The sequence below is a fragment of the Volvox carteri genome (genome assembly GCF_000143455.1).
Source record: "Volvox carteri f. nagariensis unplaced genomic scaffold VOLCAscaffold_76, whole genome shotgun sequence".
In the NCBI taxonomy this organism is placed as follows: Eukaryota; Viridiplantae; Chlorophyta; class Chlorophyceae; order Chlamydomonadales; family Volvocaceae; genus Volvox; species Volvox carteri.
The window spans coordinates 188,415-208,724 of NW_003307619.1; the positions used below are offsets into that span (position 1 = coordinate 188,415).

Consider the following 20,310-nt stretch of genomic DNA (forward strand, 5'->3'; position numbering starts at 1 on the left):
TGCATGATCCACACCTGCCAGCATGTGGATCAGGTCAGCCTGGGGGGGGGAGCGGATGGGAGGGGAGGGGAGGGGAGGATGCTGAACGGAAGGCCATGGAGGTGTGCAAGCGTGTTCTGGCACCTGCATGCGGGGGGAGCCCGTCGGTATCCTCATCCCGTCCCGTCCCGTCCGCCAGCACACGTCTCTCATCACCCCCGGCCCCACCCACCTGCAACTCCTCCCCATCAGCCCGGATGCCCTCGTCCACCTCGCCGAGGAAAATCTGCGAGCCGGGCGAGAGGGGAGTTAGGCGGGGGGTAGGCGGGGGATAGGCGGGGGGTTGGCGGGGGGTTGGCGGGGAATGTGAGAGACCCAGGAAGGGTAATTCCAGCGCGGGGAAGATACGGCACAGTATGGGTATAGTACGGGACCCTCCACGCTGGTAAATCCTTCACGGGGTCCCTCCTACGACCGGCGCCACCTGGAGAGGCCCACCTGGCCGCGGGCGGCACTGCGGGCTGGGTGATCCCCGGCGGGGAACAGGTGGGTGGGGCCCCCACACCTCCCTCCTGATCCCTCGTCTCCCGGAATTCCCCCCACCGCACCCGACCGCACCCGAATGAAGAGCTGGCAGTCCGGGTCGTACGAGTGCTGACCCAGAGTGTACATCAGGTTGTAGGCAGTCTCGGTTACGGTGCGGGGGTTGACGAACTTGCGCTGTGTCGTACGGGGGCGCATGTGGGATGTGGAGTGGGGCACAGCGGTAAGGACAGCAGTTGGCGACGAAGGGGCGGTTGGGGGGGCGGGTGCAGAGGAGGGCGCGCCCCTGGGTTGCTGAGGCAGCGGCAAGGGGAGGCGCGAGGAGGGGCCCGCGGGAGCCATGAATCGGCGCACCACCCCAGGGGCCGCCACCCGGCAGCCCGTCCGTCTGTCCGTCCCTCAGTCAGGATAAATACCAGCAGCCCTTCTCGTCCCCGTCCTCCGGTTAACTGAGACTCCTCTTTCGGGCTGTAGCTGTATCAGGCATTGTCACGTCCCCGCTAGCTAGCTGGCTAGCTGCTGTCATGTCTCCCCCGTCAACATTCCTCTCCCCCCTCTTGGTTGGCCCTAGGGGTGTTTCAGCCCCGAAACCCTGTACGATAGCATGTCAACATATACATACACACACAGACACAACATGCATCAGCTCGCCTTCACCCCCACCCCACCCCCACCTGCATGAAGGTGAGTACGAAATCCGCCAGTGTCGTACGGGCTCCCGGGTTGCGGGACTGCCAATCCGCCTTAGCCGCCCAAATGGTGTTGACGAGCTTCTCGGCATCAACCTTCTCCATGCGCCTGGGGGGACAGGGGTACGGGGGTTTGGCACACCCAGGCACGGTCGTACAACACCAACACAGGACACCAGGTGCGGGGCGTGCCAGGCCTACCCCACAGAAAAGCTCCCTGAGGCGTGGCGGCCGGAGTGCTATAGCTGGCGAACTGTTTTGCAAATAATTGGCCGCCGCTACAGCCTCAGCCCGCAGTGCCTTCGGCAACGGAGCGACATGCGTGTGCGTGTGCGTGTGTGTATGTGTATAAGGGTTGTAGACCCCAGCCCGGCCTCCACATGCGATGTCGAACGAAGGGGCGACCGGTGGGGGCGGTGAAGGCGGCTGGCTAAGAGGAGTACTGTCCAGCTTTCCCCCCCCCCCCGTCCCCCCCCCCTCTCACTCTCCACGCTTCTCCCCTCCCCCCTCCCGCACACACCTCCGCGACCCCCTGCAGTACTCCGGGAGGGACTATCACGGGAGGGATCTGCATCCGCCGATTGGTACTTCCTTGACGTCGCCTGGTACATCACCTCTCCCGCCTGCTCCCAACAATGGCATCTCACATCACCCGCGCAACAGCACAATCTGAAGTCGTACTTCGCCAGGGCCCTGCCCTCGCACTTCCCTCCCCCGCTTCCACAGATACTATGGCCCACCTTACCAGGTACCCTACCCTCCTGCACACACATACAAATACACATACACACACGCGCCCGCGCAACCTCCCCACCTGTTGAACACCCGGCCCTCCGCGTGCAGCACCTTGGGCACCTTGTCACTGCAGCCCAGGCCCTCAAAGAAGTCCGACCACTTGGCCGCCATGAAGGCGTGGACCGGGGGCACCGGCCGCTCGCGGGCCTGAGGAGGAAAGGGAGAGGCGTCCCGGGCACCGGGCAGGACGGGGAGGACGGGGAGGACACGGGAGGCAGCCGCAATGCGAAATGGGGGGAGCGACATGGCGGTGGGAATGAGAAGGGAGACACATATGCAAGGAAAGCAAAGGACGAGCGGCTGCCAGCATCCAAGGTACCCCCGAGCACTGCGGTGGTGGTGGCCCAGTACAGCGTTACGGACAGCGGGGCGGCGGTGAGTGGACCGGCTGGACAAGAATGTAAGAGGGGGGAGAGAGAAGGGGGGAGGGGGGAGAGGGAGAGAACGGATCCTTTGCTACATGAAAGATAACACAACATGTATGAAAAGCAGGTATGCGTGTGTGTGTGTGTGTGTGTGTGTTTCAGCCAGGGGCGACAGAGCTCGTGCGAGGTGCAGCAGTACTCTTATGGACATCATATGCCGAGGGAAGTTCCCGGCCCCCCCACCACCGCCCCCACCACCACCTTGCGCTCCTTGGCGTCCACTTCCGCCTTCACCCGGGCCCTCTCCGCCCGCTTGTGGTCCGCCAGGCAGCGCTTGAGACGAACCACCTCCCTGGAGTGGTGGGGGTGGGGTGGGGGCCGGGGGGGGGGGTCGGGAGCAGCGCTGGGCCAGCCGCAACGGTTGCAAGGCGGAGATGCTACGTAGAGCATATAAGGTACGTAGGACGCTATCAAAGCGATACGCGACATGCGGGGCGAGCTGCTGCCGCCACCCTTAACACCCCGGACACCTCACAAGCACGATCTCAGGGCTCCTGGCTCCATCAGCGCCACGCCAGCCCAAGGTCCCTCCGCGGCACTTCCCCCTGTTTGACGTCCGATCTCATACGCCAAATTCCATGGGGCACCTCGTCTTTCGTCTCCTTAACCGCCCTCCCCGTCTTCCCCCCTCCCCCTCCCCCTGTTCCCCCTCCCCCTGTTCCCCCTCCCCCTGTTCCCCCTCCCCCTGTTCCCCCTCCCCCTGTTCCCACCTGTGCAGCCCCTCCGCCTTGTCCTCCATTTCTTTGATCCGCTGTCCGGTGCTCTTGGAGGCCAGCTCCAGGCCCGAAGTGATAGGGCCCCCCAGGTCCAGGGGTGTGTGCTGGAACTGCCTGGACAGAAGACCTGGGGCCGGGGGGCAGCAGGGCCGGGGGAAGAGGGGAGGGAGGCGGAGGAGGCGGGCGGATCAGGTGACGGAAGATGCAAAGAAAGAATTGGCCCTCATTGAGGAGGGAGGAGAAAGGAAGGAGACGGGAAAGGAGGAATGATATACTTTAATCCGCCAAAGCACCAGCTGCTGCTGCTGCTGCTGCTGCTGCTGCAAACACATCCATTGCGAAATCCTCCACGAAAGCCGCCACGCCGACTGCCCAATGTTCTGGAACATCCCAATGTTCCGGACGGGCGACGGGGGAGTCGAAACGTCCTAGAGCACGTGCGCAGAGATGCAAGCGCCCGGGTAAAAGGAAGTGGTCACGGTAGGCGGCACAAGACAACAACAACAACAGCTTGGAACATGGGTTCGGATGTGAGCTACACACCGGCCTACAGGGCTCTGCAGGGGGCTGCCGGAGGGCCAAGGCCGGGGCGCAGGGCATATGGTCGCCTCACAGCGGAGCTTCAGCGGTAATTGCCAGCTGCCCAACCAGGCCGACTGAGGCCCTCAGAGGGGCCAGCTACCTGCAGGACAGCCAGTACCCGCTGTGTGCGTAGTAAAGCTGGCCCCTCCCCTCCACCATTACCCCCCCTCTGCTCCACCCTCTCCAACACAAGCGTCTCACCCACGAGGTCCTTGTACGGCAGGAAGTTATATCCCCCGGGTGACAGGCAGCCCAGCAGCCAGCAAGACATTGCCCGAATAGGCACCCCCAGCTGCAGTGCCGCGCCCATGGCGTCCACCGCCTCGTCAGGGAACAGGCGCCTCAGCACAAGCACATCGCCGTCTTCCATTAGGGAGACGAGCCACGACTGGGGGAGGAGGGGGAAGGGAGAGGGGAGGGAGCACGGGGGGGAGGGGAGGTGGTTTGGCAAAGGGGTAGCTGGACAGGAAGAGGGGAAGTGGCACCCGATACATGGCTACGTGGGGGGGTGGGGGTAGGAGAGGAAATCCAATCCCAGAGGTTGTGCTGCAAGAGCACGTGTTTCCTGCGATCGCTGTGAGTGCATGGGGGAAACAACAGCGACGGGACTACGGGCTGCTGCCATAAACACAGCGCCCCGCTCCACGTCCATGTCATCGCCTGCTCCACCGGCTCCTCGGGAAGCCGCCAGGCACTTCCCACGCTGGCAGCGAGCAGGCAGCCCCCCCCCCTCGAATGCTCCCTCCCTCAATCCATTCCTCCAACCCGCATACACTCCCCTCCCTCTTCCTCTGACCACCCTCTCCCCTCCACACCCACCGCCCTTGCCCCAACCCCTCTCTTCTCACATGCAGCCGCTTCATATACGCCTGCTGCTGAGCCAACGCCATGGCCTGACGACGAGCAGTGGCTGCGGCATCCCCGCCTCCAACTCCGCCCATCGTGCTCGGCCGCGATGGGGAGGCTCTGGGGGCCCCCATGGCACTCAGGCGAGCAGGGGAGCAGCCGCTGATGCCCTCAGGGCCCGCGGTGGACACAGCCTGTCCCTCGCCGCCTGGCCACTGCTGGGGCCCCCCGTCCAGGGACAGCCCGGAGGAGCTGCGACTTGCGCGCGGCCCGCCAAAGCTGACCCCTCGGCGACTCAGGAGGGCCAACTGCACCGAAGCCATCGCAATGCTCCGGCCCGACCGGTTCGGCGTGTTGGTGCCGCTGTTGCTGCCGCTACCGCCATTTGTCGTTGTGGTAGTTGTTGCCGCGGCCGTTGTCGCCGCCAGCGCCGCGGCAGCAGCTCCGGCGACGGAGAGGTCCTGCTGCGGTGCCGTCGCAGCGGCGTGTGTGACGGGATCGCTCCAGGGCGGGACCGCGGCTTGCGCGGCGCCGAACACATGCACCCAGTTGTTCATGTCCTCGCCGTCGCTGGTGATGCCCAGCATGAGGCGGTGGAGCTCCAGGGGGGCCGCACCTGCGGCAAGTGCCGCCATTGCACATGCCTTCTCACTGGCGTAGTCAGACAGCAGCTCATCCAACATGCCCAGAGATCGGGTGGGTCGCGGGGTGCGGTTGCGGACCTCCGTGGCCAGAGCGCTGGCCTGGGACTCGAACATGGCGGCGCGGGCGGCTGTCATAGCCTGGTCCTGCCGTACATCGTACAGCTCGGCCTCGAGCTCCTAAGGTAACGAGGGGTCAGGCAGCGGGCCAGGCAGGAGCAGGCTGTTACGACGGTCCGAGGGCTGGAATGTGATGTGATGTGATGTGCGGGCCAATGGGCCAATGGGTGGTGAGAACAGCAAGGAAAGCCGATTGCGAACAACCACTACACCAACTGTCCAACACACACTTTCATGCACCGCAACGCCCCAATCGCCCCAATCGCGCTATGATACTAACCCCCAATTGTGGATTTACAAAAGGTCGGGGCACAACTCGGAATATCTCCAGCCGTGGAACCCTCCTACGCTCCCCCGCATATTGCTGTCACCCTCCCCTCCCCCTTCTTAGCCCTTCTGCCGTCCTGCCGCTTCCCCGTTGTTCCTCGCCTGCACACGTGCTTGCAGCCGGGCCACCTCCCGCCGTGCCGCATCCCCGGCCGCCTGAGCCTCCATTAGCCGGGTCGAGAGGCTGTCCACCTCCCCGGCTGTCACCACTTGCCGCAACTGCGAGGAACAACGAACAAGACATCGCTGCGGCTTCACTCATTTCATCGTAAAATCGCTGCGACGGGTGTTAGGCGAGGAAGCAGCCCAGCGGGATGTGGCTACAAGAAAAGGAACTCGGTGGACGTACACACCCCGGGTGGGCAAGGTGGTTGCTTACTTGCATGCAAGGTGATGATCCTTCCTCGCTCTGTATGGTTTTACGAAGACGCGCACGCGGACACAAGTGGGAAGGCAAACCCACTTAAGCTTTCGGCACAGAGCTGCGAGCCCCTCGTCGTCTCCCGGGCGTCACTCGCTCTGCTAGGACCCGTACGAACGAACAAATACCCCGAGCCACATCAAGGTGAATATACCCATCACAAGGATCCACTTTGCATGACGCCGCAAAGTACTCGATATGCTATTTATTCGTGCGTTGCTGTTCCCTCCTGCCTGCAGCCGCTTCCCCCAAGCAAAAGCATAAACACACACCACACGAACACAAAAACACTCTGTCATGTTCCCTGCCCTGCAGCTCACCTCTCCCACTCCTATCCCCACCCAACCCTCCCACATCCACCTCTATCTCTACCTCTATCTTCACCCCCTACAGCCCGCCCCAGCTGCACCCACCCTGTCCAGCTCCATGTTGGCGGTCGCCAGCTGCCCTCTGAGCTCCTTGTCCCGTGAGCCCATACGCTCCAGGGTCTGGGTCAGCACGGCCGTGTTGTGGCGCAGCTCCTCGGACTCCTCGTTGGCCTGGGAGACGGAGGCGGCGGCTTCGCGACGGGCGGCGGCGGCATGGGACCTGCGGCAACGTGACAACGAGCGGCCCCCAGGGAGCCGCGCGGGGTTCTTAGGGTCTTAGGGTGGCATATGCATGTGAACGATAGTATGGGTGTGCCAGGGGACAGTGATGGTCGGGGGTAGTGCCCTCTCACATCACCGCCTACACCCAGAGAGACACATCAATTTGAGGGGGGCACTCCAAGGGCGCTGTGCGGCTTTCACCGGCAGCTGAGCAGCCGCCTTCTCCCCCACCTCGCGGTACAAGGAACCCACCCCCTCAACATCCCCACTCATCCAGAAACAGCCAGAGCTGCGGTCGCCGCCCAGTCGTATGCTTTTATGGCAATCGAACTGAAACCCAGGACTTCTACGCAGCTTATGATTTCATCGCGGGCTTCACAAGTCGGGCGTGCAATGGCCGGCTCGTCATGCACACAGACAGCCCACCGTTGCTAATGCAGAGTTCCTGCCGCTCGTCCAGCCTGTCGGACAGACACACACATACACACATATACATGCATACACACACACGTATACGTACACATATACACACACGCGCGCGCGTGCAGCACTGGCCTACCTGGCCATGTCCCTATCCTGCAGTGCCGCCGCCAGCAGCTGCCGCATCGTGGCCCATAGACTATGAAGCAAGTGGGCTCGCTCCACGCAGGACACGCCAACCTACCGACAGTGAAGGGTAGGGGAAGGAAAGGGCAGGTTAGCAGGAGAGGGAGGGAGGAGGGAGGGAAGGCGGTAATTTCACCCATTTAAGGAGTTGCGAAGGGAAAAGGAAGTTGCCAACGCCTCGTTTCAACAGCGTCCCTCATCTTGTGGATAACGTTTCAGCAATACCACCGGACTTTGGTTCGGTTGATTCTGCAAGGCCATCGCCTTGTGTTCTTCGCCACGAAAAGGATCTCTGCTTTCTCTAGTCTTCAGCAGCTTTGAACTGACAGCTCATCTTTGACGGCACCATTCACGCCCGTTGTTAAGAAGATTCAGCGCACGATACCATCGTATGCGCGTATCGGAAACTGCTGTGGATGCATTACAAGCCGGCCTGCACACGTCCGCTGCCTGCCGCCTCAGACCCGGACTGGCTTCAAACACAAGCGCTTCTGGCGATTGAGCAAGCTGTCCACCGCATGAGAAGCTTTCAGGCCGTAGTGACCGAGAGGAGGACAGCATCGCAATTCCAGGGCGGCCCGTGTTGATTGTCCGTGCTGCTGCATTGCTGAATCCAACCCCCTCTTTCACACACCCAGCGTACCTGCACCACCAGTCCACTTATCGCGGTCGTCAGTGCGCTCTCCTGCCCCATGATGAGGCCTGCGAGAGAAGAGGCAAGGCAGGGAGGCAATGACAGGAACAATTACGGGAGGTTGCACCATGTACGGCGCTTATTGTGCATGACCGTTAGGCCCCTGACTTCGAAAATATAACAAAATGACGAGGATGGGATTTGAACCCACGCCCTTACGGACTAGAAGTTTCTAACCTGACATACATCAGGTAGTCCTGAATCTAGCGCCTTAGACCGCTCGGCCACCTCGTCAGCAGATGACAAAGGAATCAATCGGCAAGATTACATTCCTCATAAACTGCTTATTTCCGCCGTACACAAATCATTTCCATTCCACACATACGATATCAGCAGTTACATTGTGCAGCGTACAGTAATGACACTGATTTCCCTTATTATTTGAAAGGACGGCATACGTCATGTCCGTGCACGCAGCGTCTCTGTCTGCGCCCATATGTATGTTGTTACAGGGTGGTCAACTTCGCCAGCGGCCCCCTTTCCCGGGGCAGTCCCTGCTCTCCCCTGCTAGAGGGGCACCCTAATCCGTCACCCCATCCGACTTCAGAATGTATTCGTTGGGTTCGGCAACTCACCACCAGCATCCAACCAAATCTAGCGGATCAACGGCGCATCAACTTAGTTCCTGGTCAGCTCGCAAGTTGTTTACGCATGCACACCAACCAAGCTCTCCACTGCTTTAGGGGTTCCCACGCGCTCGCCAAACAACTGCTCCGGAAACCGCCAACCCTCTATGTCACCCCTGGGAGCTCTCCCCTGACCAAGCCGAGGCGGTGTGCGCTGTACATGGAAGGCCCCGCTTTCACATGGGGAGCTCACAGGCACGATGGCCACGTCAAGCTTGCAACTGAAATGAACGTGATATCACAATGAGCGCTGAGCCGCGACTTGACACAGCCATGCATGTCAGCGCGACCAAAGCTTTATGGAACAAACGTTTAGCCTAAAAGTGCACTGCTGCGTATTTCTGATTTAAAATATTTGCACTTTGTACTTATTTGCATATTTGTACTTTTAGTAATGTTCTGATCCCACAAGCGGAGGGGGAAGGGAACCGACAAAAGCAGTGTTCTGTTTATTTAGACTAAAACATCAATTGCATAGGAATTGCGTTAAGAATGGAGTGTATAGAAAACTCTAAGCATACTCTTCGAAGCCCCCGCCGGGACTCATACTGATGCCTGCCTGCCTTAGGATAAGCTTTGCGGGTTTCTTACGCTTGACCAATGAAACCAGGGTTCCATATACCTGATGCCGAAGGGGTGCATACTGTTTCAGATTTACCCCCCCCTGTCCCAAAAGCCATGCCGAATGCCAATCTTACAACGAAAAGATGACCGGTCCGAAAGACGCCCATTCAGGCCAGGAAAGTAAGCTCGCACACAGCAAGTCTCCAAGGGAAGCAAACACAACCTGCCCATCAATCCTGCCCGGCATGGCTGGCCAAATTCTCGACAGCCGCCGATCACGGTGTCGGTTGCCTCAGCCCGCCTTCCCCGTTTGCGCACAGCGCACCACCTACTACTTGCGAACAGAGCTCCTTCCAGTCGGGACCCCGGCCCACACTTACTCTCAAGCAAGAATCCATCCGCATCCCGAGTCAGCACCGGTTGGAAGGCAACATCGTCAGGAGAGAAGGGCACCACACCCGCCGGCGGGCTGACCACCGGCTGGGCCACAGCTGCAGCGCCCGCCGCTCCGGTGCCTGAACCCACAGATGCCTCGGAAATGACGGAACGAGGCTCCGGCATAGCAGCCTTTGCTTGGTCGTGTGGGTTGAGCGTGCGACGACTGTTCTCTGGGGTCAGGGTCCAGCGGCCGACAGCTGTGCCGTTCATAAGCGCTGCAGCTGCCGCCGCCCCTGCCGCAGCCGCCTGCCCGACCTGACGGCCAACCGCGTTGCGCAGGCCCGCGCCCACAAGCACTGGTGACGAGGACCGGACAGGTTGGGGCGAAGCCCCCCGCGGCTGCTGCTGCTGCGGAGCGACCAGCGCGGACACCTGACGCAGGAGGGCTGCCTGTGAACAGGCCACCGAGGGAGCAGGGCAAAGAAGGAGAGAGGAATTGGCGCACATCCGCATAGAGCTGAGCACGCTGTGGGCGAAGCACAGGGGCACAGGGCTCAGGTCCGCCACTTCGGGCTATGTCTTTTGTTAGCAGATTCCGCCTTCATATTCCTGTGTGACCCTGGGTGCAGGCATGCGCTGCCTCAAATGCCATAGTGTCGTGGATTTTTTTCATGCCCCTCTCCCTTTTGGGAATAGAGCGCAGAGCCGCGCCTCGCCATGTATTTGCACCCTCGCCGCAAGGCACTCTGCTGTAGTACGTTTTTGAAGCGCAAAATCCCGCAAAGCTTCTGCAGCTGGTTCCCGTCCCTGGCCGCATCCACACCGGATGCAGGTCATGTTCTTTCTCTTGACAAACCCGGTAATGGTGTGACCCGCAAGCAGCACCCCATCTTGTTTCTGCCCTGTTCCCCCTCAAATCACACCTGCAACTCCATCACATCGTCCCGGGCACTCATCTTCAGAGTCTTGCCAGCGCTGAGGTTACGGAATGCTTGTTGCATTTGATAGTCTGGCCGTGTGGATGAAGGGGTCATGGCCCTGCAGGGTGATGCGGTGGCGAAATGAGAGGGGCGATATGCCGCGGACGGGCCGCGAACCACCAAGGATCCGGTGGACTGACAGGGTTCGCTCCTCCCAACACCTTCAAGCCCGCACACATGTCATCGCTGTGGCTGGTCAGCCGCAGACACTCCTGGCCATAACACTGACAGCGCAGAGCCTCCTGTACATATTTACCCTTGGAAAGAGCAAAATGATTGTGTACCGCGCGGCAGCACTTTTGCTATGAAGCAACCGGAGCAAGCGGGCCTTCATGGAAAGCACGTCTGTGCGGTGCCCCGTGTGTTACAATCCCCCTTCGATTGTCCCAGGGCCCACTATCCCTCTTCCCACACGCATAACAACACCCAACTCTTGCTGTGCCCGACCCTTTCCTACCTCATGGACGGCGCTGCTGCAGACCCCATCAGAATCTGCTCTATGTTGGGATGGGATTGGGCCGCACGCTGAGCCTCCGACAGCCCTGAGGTCCCCTGGGTTGAGCCAGCCGCCAGTGCTGCTCCAGCCTCCGCCGCACCCGACCATCCCGGGGGGTTGCCGCTGGGTACCGTGGAACCCCGCACCGGGGACACCGGGGCTGAGGACACCACTGGCGGCACCGGCGATGACCGGCCCAGTTCCGTTTCCGATGGGCCTGAGGGCATAGGCCGTTTTGCGGCGCGGTGGAATGGTTGGAGGGACTAGCAGTGGAGGCGAGGCAGCAGTGCTACGGATGGATTTTAAGCATAGAACGCGGCATTCTCCTAGACACAGCAAGCGTTTAGGTGTTGCGCTTTCGACGATCAGAGCACGGCACGTCTTCAGGGCTTGTGCGCAGCCAAACAGCCACACGAGCCCCGTCTACGTTGACCAGACCCAAGTTACAGCGCGTTGTGAGGCCCGACACCCAGCCCAGCACCCCGTACCACAACAAACATGTGTGTGGGCGCCCATACTCAGCCCAACTGAAGACATGCGACACCGCTGTCGCGCACCTGTTCCCAGCTGCGCGACAGTGTTGGGCGTGTATGGTGGAGTTTGTAGCTGCGCCATGCCTCCTTGTAAACTACCATTGCTGGAGGTGGCAGGGCTGCTCGTGCCGCCGCGGCGGGGGCTGCCCCGTGGCGGGGGAAGCTTGGTCATCAGGAAAGGTGGTGACGAGTAGCCGCCGTACATGCTGGACGGCGGTGGCATGCGACTGGACGCAGCAGGCCTGTGGAACCCCCAGCCAGGGTGTTGGCACGACCTTTAGCGCGTGCGTGCAATCCAAGCTGATAAGTAAACCGTCATACATACATTGCGGCAAGCGCAGGGGTGCACAGCTCAGCTCAGTTTAGCTCTTACGGATCCGAACCGGTCACATGGCAGGGATGGGCGCGGCTTTCACAACACTCAATGATCCTCTTCAGTGCGCGAGCCTATGTGAGCGTGGGAAGAGGCCAGGGGAAACGGAGGGCGTCCAACGGGCCGGGCCAGTCGATAATGCATACGAGCTGCGGCCGTAACTGCCAATGAGGCATCCAGAAAGAGAGGACGACAGCTTTGCACCTATGATCTACGCACCTGGAAAGGGGCGCTGCCGCTGTTGCTGAAGCAGTTGCCATTGGAATTTCCGCGGGGGATGACGGCGTCGGAGCTTGCTGCACACCTGCCCCTGGAGTAGCCGCCGTCGTTGGTGTCTGCGGCAGCTCCGGTAAGTATGGCAGGTGGCTGCTGGTCCCTTCAACCCGGGGCCCCGAAGGAGGGGAGGGCTGCTCCAGCCAGTTCGCCGCCGCGGTGCGGGAGGAAGGAGCCATCCGTGATGTCGGACGCGTAGGACCGTCCAAGATGGTAGGTCGTACCTGGTCAAAGGACCGCCGCTGCGACACTGCGACCGGACCTGGCTCTGGGGAGCGAACAAAAAGCATTGAACCATCCGGTGCGTTGCCGGTCGAGCCCCGGGCCTCGGGCGAAAGCGGCGGCGGCGCCAGGTCATTAATGTCATTGCTGCTGCTGTTGATGTCGTCTCCAGCATGGAAAGCAACCGCAATCGCAGCTGCGCCGCTTGGGGGCTCGTTGAAGTTTAGCAGCACAGTTTTAGACTTGAGCGTGGACGAGGTCGGGCGGGTGTGGCGCTGCTGTTGCACCGGCTGCTGCTGCTGCTCCAGCTCCAGCTCCAGCTGCTGCTCCCGATGATGCTCTTGTTGTTGCAATTGATGTATTTGCTGATGCGAGACGTCTTCCTGGGCATCCGAACCTGGCTCAATTGTAGAGCGGGGCTGGGGCCGACCAGTGCTACTACCAGCACCACGCATAGCTGTGGTGGTGACGGCGGCCGCACCTACGCTTGCCGGACCGCCAGCTGGCACGATGACCTGGCCACCTGTCGGTGTCGCTGCTGTTGCTCGGCTAGACTGCTCCGGCCCTGCACTGCCGCAGCTAGCGTTATCAACACCGCCGGCTACCTGATCCCAGGGACGCATTGCGCGGCTACTGCGGCAGAAATTTGCTTCTGCCGCGCCGCATGGCCCACCGTCAGAGCTCGCGTCAATATCAGAGGACCGGCGCGGCGTTGCGCATGGGCTGTTTATGTGAAGTCGGGGGCTCAAGCCAAGGCCGCCGCCGGTGCCTGGTCGGGGACATGAGGGGCTGCGCCCCGGACTGGAAGGAGTGGGGCCAATGAAGGTTCCCCTTGGCGACACAAGAACGCCAAGTGGAGCATCGGCCTGAGGAAACTGCCCGCTGGTGAGCGTGAAGCTGACACCACGGGCAAGGACGCGGAGTTGGGAGGAGTGAGTACGCCGACATTGCAAATTACGCGGGTAAGGCAGGCCATCACTGATAGAGACAGAGAAAAGTTTTGGATAGGCGCAGCCCTTGGCGTTAGGGAAGACGGGTTAAGGGTGTTGCTAGCTACGTCGGCGTTACAGGTCTGACTAGCCCACATACAGCGAAGCGACGCCTGTTGGGACGCCTCCATTTTTTGTAGCAATCCAACAATGACAGTACATAGAAAGAGATTATGAGGATAACGCCATGACCGGAAGTTAACCATCCTGCAACTTCAGCGAGATAACCGTTTCCGGAAGCCGGAAAGTCGGCATCCACGAGCCGAGTCGCTGCTACGCGGCGGCACAGGAAAGGTTAGCTTTACAAAAATCTTACCTCAAGCTCTTGCTCGGCAAGGCGGCTAGCTTGGGGCGCTGTATAGCCCGACTAGGTTTCTGGGGTCCAGACGCGAGGTCCAGTTGTTGCCCAGAATGAGAAGAAATTCTAGCAGCAACTTGTGCTTGAGGGCCTGTGAGCATAGCACAGGTTTCATTAAGGAGGGCACCTGAGCATATGACATCACAAGAACCGACAGGGGCAAGCATATACTTTTCCATGGTCAGCTTACGCACCAGCTGTTTGACCTGATCGCGGACTTCCCCTGGAAGCTCCCCTGCGGACCCGGCGGCAAGCCCAATTCAAGGATTGTAACAAGACAACAGCAGCCGGATGTATACACAGTCCAGTACACATGTAGCCAACTGACCTTCCTTCGTCCATAGTTTCACAAATGTTAACAGCTCAAAACTGCATTCTTAAGCTAGGACCCATGCAAACTGTCGGAACGGTCTTGCAGCCAAGGCATACACTATTGCCACATTAATGAAGTCCATAGCAGTACAACAATGGAGCACAAGATTAGCTTTTCAAGGATGTTGGAAACGAGGCCTCAATCAGGTGTGTACGGTATCGATAAGTTTCCTCCTCCGTCCTAGCATGAAATACACTCAACGCTTTAGCGCATGCTAACCAGTGTAGAACTTATCATTAGGGTACACTTTCAACTGCTATCTATCACCTTCGTGCAAGCCCGACAATTCTATCCAGCTCACCTTCGGCCAACATGATTGCGCTTAGAAGTGGAAGTGGAATTTCACCTCGTCAGGTTTTATACTATACAAATGTCTGCTAAGGGAAAGCTTTAAGCCTGACTGGTGACACACTGTGTGCGCGGATGAACGAGCCTAAGGAAGCGCACCTTACATGGAGCCTAAGCGCATTTTCCTGAAAGGGAACATTTGGAGCGCCCGCCTGCCTGCTTGGCAGGCTGGCCACGTCTGAACTGTCTGCATCTCCCGTCCCGCGCTCCCTTCGGGCCTGTGTTTTCCCAGCTATTGGAGCCCAGCAGTAAGATCGCCCTTTCATTTTAGGTTTTCGTCTTGAGGCCCGATGAATTGGGCCCTGGGGCCCGCATGGTTGTGAAATGCCGACCTGACACCTTTACCCATAAATCTGATAGATGGGTTGCGGCGGGAGCAAGCAGGGCGTGGTACCAGTCTATGATGACCTGCATGCTCGTGGGAATGGCTCTGAGCCAACAGCGCAGCGTGCGGACGGCAAAGGCCATGGTGGCAAGTCGGCCCGCCACCTAGGGGGTTCGCCCAGCAAGCGACAAGTGGACCGCAAGGACAACCAGTCCTTCTTCGACAAGTCTCGATCGGCGAAAGGATATAATATAAATGGCGCAAAATCGCAAAAGCGTGTTGCTGCATTCGCAAGCCGGAAACCCGCGCGGCTCGATGCGCCTCCCGACGCGGACTGCAAGAAACAAGCCATCCCGGGGGGAAAGAGCCGGTTTGCCAGAAGTATCATGGCCGTCACGGACGCCGTATTTGGACCGCCGCCAGAATGGATTTTGCGGCAAACTACCCCAATCAAGGGGTAAGTTTGGGTTTAAGGGCTGAGGGACATGGTGGGGGGGAATGACTTACACGGGGGGTTGAGGAGGAGCAACCTGACAGGTTCGTTTAGAGCCACGGTTCCGCACGCGCCATCGCTGTGCCGAGCCTGTTTGCCAAGAAACAGTCAGCTAACCGCCATGCTAAGGCTATGCTTGCTGTTGGGACATGGCAAACACGGTTGCCGCCAACCGCGCCCACACCCACCTATGCAACGCCAAGATACCCAAGCCTGACAAGGGTCTGGGTTTTGGGGTTCCATCGTTTGGCAACAAAGAAGGGTTCCTTTCATTCGCATGGACACGTGTAAAGTCTTGGCGTGTAACGGAGGGTTCAACCTGCAGGGTGGGCTGCGCCGGCTATGCCTCATGCACCGGAAGCCGTCATAAACCCTTATGGCGGGGGGATTTGGGGTGGCCTAAGCGGCAGCTCATGGGACGGATGGTAGCGGGCCGGTGGGCCGGCTACACACTAGGGACGACGCGCCGGCCCATGGGTCCCTAAACAGTGGAGATCCCTGTGCATGGAACACGGGTAGGAACGGATCCTCGTTCTGGGGTAAGGACGATACATCGCAGCGCTTGTGTGGCTGGGTAAGGGGCGGCCCGCAGCGCAATAGCGGCAAAGGTTTGCCCACAGTCCCTCAGGCTTGCCTACAAACCGTGAGCTTGGAAGTTAGACGCGCTTCCATTGCCTCCTATGCACTTTGTTTTGGGATGCCGATGATTCATGTCGGATTCGAGACGCGTGCGTTATTTGCCTGCCGGCCCTCCTGAACCGCCACGTCCATTTTGTTTTGCCCGAACAGTCAGTACCAGTTCCTTGGAGTGGTCGGCCGTGGGCAATTCGGCCAGGTGAGGACGGGACACGGTGGGAGGTTGGGCCGCCGCGTACGATTGGGCAATTTGGGTTGTTTCTTAGGGCCACCTGGCTGGAAGGCTCCTTGCTGCATTGGTCCTTATCAATGCTATGCCGGCGACGTTGGGCACGGCAGTTTGCTCTACCGTCTGGGTGCCTCCGTATACCCTGGGATTGGAAACCTGCGGTTGCGGCATGTAGCCCGATAAGCCGCGGCGCCCCTGTTGCCATGCTAAATGAGGACGTTGGCCGCTGGTGCGACAACTATAACGCAGTTGGTACGCTCTTTAGGAACTGGTAAGAACTCAACTGGAGTTGATCATGGTACAGGTCTGAGCTGAAGACCCGCAGACGATTAACGGGGCTCACAAGCCGGGGGGCCGGCTCCTTGCGGGCCGCTTGGGGAGAAGCGCGCGGGAAGTGCTGGCGAGTGCAAACACCTCCGCGGGTTATTGACCTTGACGATTTCGATGTAAAAAGCCTATTCGTTTCTTACATAGTTTCCGTGTTCCCACGAAAGAGTCAGTGAAGAAAGAAAGGGTTGTCTGCCCGCACGAGAGGGTCCGGATGTGTACCTGGGTTTGTAAGCCCGTTTTTAACATGACGTACATATTCCTATACAGGTCTTCCTGCGTGTCAACCTGGTCCGCCCTGGCGGCAAACGCCTGATGGCAAACGCCTGGCGGCACATACCTAATGCGCCCCATCCAAACACCCTAGTAGTTACCACGCCCATCTCCCACATACGGGTTGTCGTGGCGGCTATCCTTACGAGCTATGTCTCCTGGTATTTCTACAACTCTGCGCCCAGCTTCCGCTTCTGCTGCCACTGCCATGTTTCAGGTATACTGCATCCGGACCTTCAAGCAGAGCCAAAAGTTTGCTTGCAAGACGCTAGGCAAGAAGAAGCTGCTGTCCCAGCTGGACGCGGACGACATTAAGCGCGAGATCGAGGTGATGCACCACCTTTCGGGACACAACCTGGTGGTCAGCCTGCACCAGGTATTCGAAGACGAGAAGAACGTGCACCTGGTCATGGACCTGTGCCAGGGCGACCTCTACGAGCTGCTGCGCGAGTGCAAGTACCTGCCCGAGGAGAAAGCCGCGCCGCTCATGATGCTTGCCATCCGGGCCGTGCAATACTGTCACGCCATGGGCGTGGTGCACCGTGACATCAAGCCCGAGAACTTCCTTCTGGCCACACGCAACGACCTCAGCCACATCAAGCTCACCGATTTTGGGCTGTCCACCTTCTATCAAGAAGGTGAATTGGAGTGTGTGGGTGCGGCCCGAATGTGGTGTTGTCCGCGGCCCATGCATGTAATGCTAGGAGTGTGTTGGATGCTGGCGAAAGAGCACGCTGTTCACATGGTGGTCGTAAAGCAGCGACCGCCATCCTCAGTGCACCTCATTCAACCGCAATACAGGGTTTATCCTTTGGACGTTCCGGCTGCAGCGGCCAGGGATCGACCCTTTGCAACTTGAGTGAGTACCGATGCCCAGCTGACCTACCCCCTACCCTACACCTTGGTGCCCCTCCCCGTACCCTCCTCACTGTGGACCTGCAGGCCAGATATTTAATGAGCTGCTTGGGAGTCCCTACTACATAGCGCCTGAGGTATGTTCTTGCCAGGGAATTATTGGGGGTTTGGGCAAACGGAAAGAAATTCATGTGAAGGAGGCGGAAGCAACAAAATAACGATTCCTGCAAGATGACGGGTCACCCATGCACGTTTCGGTCTCATTGCTAAGTGCACGTGCCGAGTACTGTCACCGAAACCGATGTGATGTATCTATCAATAAGGAACACGGGGAAGCCCGATAACGCGTCAACCGTCACATGAGTTCAGGAGCTGTACTAACTCACATCCTTCCTCCTGCACTTTAGGACGCGTGCAGCACCATACAGCGCCAAGGCAACCTTGCTGGCGGACTGGACTGGGCGCGTGTCAACTCATAAGCCCATACCCCGACCCGCCACTACATGCTAGTCACCACCGTTGTCAGCGCCCACATCTGCTTACCTCCCTTAATCCTTTTTTTGTACTTGCCGATCCGCTCCAGGTAATTCGACAAAAGTACGGCAAGGAAGCCGATGTGTGGTCATGCGGCGTGATGCTGTACATCATCCTATGCGGTGAGGCGCCCTTCTTCGGCGAGGGTGATGAGGGCATCTTCAAGTCCATCATGAAGGCCAAATTGGATTTTAGCTTCGAGCCCTGGCCCAGTCTGTCGCGAGACGTCAAGATGCTCCTACGCCGCATGCTCGTCAAGGACCCACGAGAGCGCGCCACACTGGAGGAAGTCCTGGCACACCCCTGGTTTGCACGCTACACGCCGCAGCCCGACTCCATCAAGGCACCGGGGCCGCCTGCCCCTGGCGCGGAGCGCACCGGTGGCCCCGCCTCCATGCTGCCACCGCTGCCGCAAGGCGTGGGCCGGCTGCCCTGCAGCAGCGGCAGCGGCAACGAGCATCCACTTTTCAGCCGCATCAAGCGCTACTCAGTTGCCAGTCGCACAAAGAAGGCGGCGCTGCGTTATATCGTGGCCAGCCTGCCGGATGAGGTGACGGCGGGGCTGTACAACCTGTTCCAGGACTTTGACCTGGACCACAACCATGTGATCGATTCGCGTGAGTTGAAGGAGGGTTTTAAGCGGCGCGGCGTGGTGCTGCTGGACGAGGAAGCCACCGCACTTGTCAACTCGGCCGACCTGGACGGAGACGGAGTACTCAACCTGGTGGAGTGGCTCGGCGCCACCATTCACATACCTGAGGAGCAGGTGCGGGGCATAAACTGCCAAGCTGTTGTAGTAGCGAAACGACTGTGGGCGAGCAGAGCCGATGTATTTGCGCTGCGCTACAATTTGTGACATGCAGCAGCGCGTTGGTTTGGCGTCACGGGCTCCTGCTCCGTTAATCTCGTGTATCACGTGTTCTCTGCAGCTGGGCGTTGTGGCTGTGACTCTCATTGTCGGTTTCTTGCGCAGGTGAGCTCGCTGGTTTTGGAGGCGTTTGCATTCATGGACACGGACCGCAACGGCTACTTGACATGTGGGGAGCTGGTAAGCTACCTGGGGGAGAGCCACAAGGAGCTGGCGGAGCTGATCATTGCGGAGGCAGACACCGACCTGGACGGCCGCATCAGCGGCGAGGAGTTCAAGGCAGCATACGCCATGACCATGGACCGGTCGCGCGCTACATCCAGGCCCAACACGGCCACGGGGTCATGGGGCGCGGGCAATGGCCGGGCTTCCAGCGGCACGGCCGCTGCTGCAGGGCGCCCAGTTGGAAAAGGTGGCAGCGGCAGCGTCGAAGGCGGAACGACTGGTATGGCTGTGGGGGAGGCCGGCGGGCAGAGGTTAAATGGTGTAGCTGTTGACGGCGGGCAGGACCCCAACGGTACGGTGGTGCGGATGACGAGCGTCACGTCAGTGGTGAGCATGGGCGATGAGCTGGCTCAGAACAGCGGCATAGTCAGGTCAGAATCGCAGATGGATGATTAGGAGGGTTGGCAGCGGGGTGTCGCGTGCCTCAACGCAGAAGAGGCTCGAAGGTTGCAGATTGCGCAACTTGCTTTACTGAAGCGCTTGGTAATGGTAATGTTAATGCATGTGCTGTTACGGGGCGGGGCGGGGCGGCCAGCAATCGGCCATACATTGCGTGTACGCAGGAGTCGGTGTAGTGTTTACGCGCAGAAGACAGGGCCCGATCCGTGGGGCATGCCTGGTGAGTTGTGCTTTGTAGGTGTTATGGGTTTGCTGGGTTGGTGTGCGAGGAGCCGTCCTCAGGCCTGAGGTGAGACGGTGGGGGGCTTTATCCGCACAACTCGGCACCGCGGGTTTCGGCCCGGCGGGACGCACCTATGCACCGCGCAGCGTAATAACTGTCGCAGGGCCAAGAAAGGTGAAGCAGGGGTATCTCCGAGGTGCTGCCGTTGCCAGGCGATTAAACGCATCCGCCATGCCGCGGATAGGTCCACATCACAGGCCGCCGATTGCAGCTGACGGCATATTCAGCAGGATGTATGTCTCTCAGCCTGGACGGCTGATTTCACAGCCGCTTGGTAAAAATTGCGATACTTTTGGCAACTGCAGCACCATAAGTGCGCGTCCCTGTGTAGTTTTGCGCGTGTTTGTGCATGCTGGGGGCCCGGAGATGGTGAATA

The 20,310-nt window shown here is 59.7% G+C and overlaps 3 protein-coding genes across 3 annotated transcripts in view; 2 read left to right on the top strand and 1 right to left on the bottom strand.

Annotated features, from left to right (window-relative positions):
* Positions 1–14,108, bottom strand: part of VOLCADRAFT_98724 (uncharacterized protein) — a gene marked incomplete at both ends in the record, with an annotated part of 21,847 nt that extends 7,739 nt beyond the window's left edge. Inside the window, 25 exons of the mRNA XM_002957600.1 lie at positions 15–39; positions 212–265; positions 478–699; positions 1,197–1,320; positions 1,732–1,743; positions 1,952–1,972; positions 2,026–2,153; positions 2,615–2,723; positions 3,142–3,274; positions 3,931–4,117; positions 4,578–5,396; positions 5,793–5,882; positions 6,498–6,623; positions 7,924–7,982; positions 9,545–9,992; positions 10,048–10,068; positions 10,466–10,580; positions 10,980–11,235; positions 11,576–11,793; positions 11,925–11,998; positions 12,144–12,259; positions 12,460–13,316; positions 13,725–13,857; positions 13,961–14,001; positions 14,095–14,108. Of these exons, the coding sequence (XP_002957646.1) occupies positions 15–39; positions 212–265; positions 478–699; positions 1,197–1,320; positions 1,732–1,743; positions 1,952–1,972; positions 2,026–2,153; positions 2,615–2,723; positions 3,142–3,274; positions 3,931–4,117; positions 4,578–5,396; positions 5,793–5,882; positions 6,498–6,623; positions 7,924–7,982; positions 9,545–9,992; positions 10,048–10,068; positions 10,466–10,580; positions 10,980–11,235; positions 11,576–11,793; positions 11,925–11,998; positions 12,144–12,259; positions 12,460–13,316; positions 13,725–13,857; positions 13,961–14,001; positions 14,095–14,108 (4,402 nt within the window). The remainder of the gene's footprint in view (positions 1–14; positions 40–211; positions 266–477; positions 700–1,196; positions 1,321–1,731; positions 1,744–1,951; positions 1,973–2,025; positions 2,154–2,614; positions 2,724–3,141; positions 3,275–3,930; positions 4,118–4,577; positions 5,397–5,792; positions 5,883–6,497; positions 6,624–7,923; positions 7,983–9,544; positions 9,993–10,047; positions 10,069–10,465; positions 10,581–10,979; positions 11,236–11,575; positions 11,794–11,924; positions 11,999–12,143; positions 12,260–12,459; positions 13,317–13,724; positions 13,858–13,960; positions 14,002–14,094) is intronic.
* Positions 14,109–14,368: 260 nt separating this feature from the next.
* On the top strand, positions 14,369–15,269 carry VOLCADRAFT_107755 (uncharacterized protein; the record flags this gene model as incomplete). The annotated part of the gene is made up of 2 exons (XM_002957574.1): positions 14,369–14,735; positions 14,848–15,269. A coding segment is annotated over exon 2 (420 nt), but the record flags the coding sequence as incomplete, so codon positions are not given.
* Positions 15,270–16,098: 829 nt separating this feature from the next.
* On the top strand, positions 16,099–19,648 carry VOLCADRAFT_84165 (uncharacterized protein; the record flags this gene model as incomplete). The annotated part of the gene is made up of 6 exons (XM_002957575.1): positions 16,099–16,140; positions 16,988–17,408; positions 17,713–17,762; positions 18,209–18,465; positions 18,598–18,925; positions 19,133–19,648. The coding sequence occupies exons 2-6, from the start codon at positions 17,102–17,104 to the stop codon at positions 19,646–19,648; spliced, it is 1,458 nt and encodes a 485-aa protein (XP_002957621.1). The 5' UTR covers positions 16,099–16,140; positions 16,988–17,101.
* Positions 19,649–20,310: the final 662 nt, after the last annotated feature.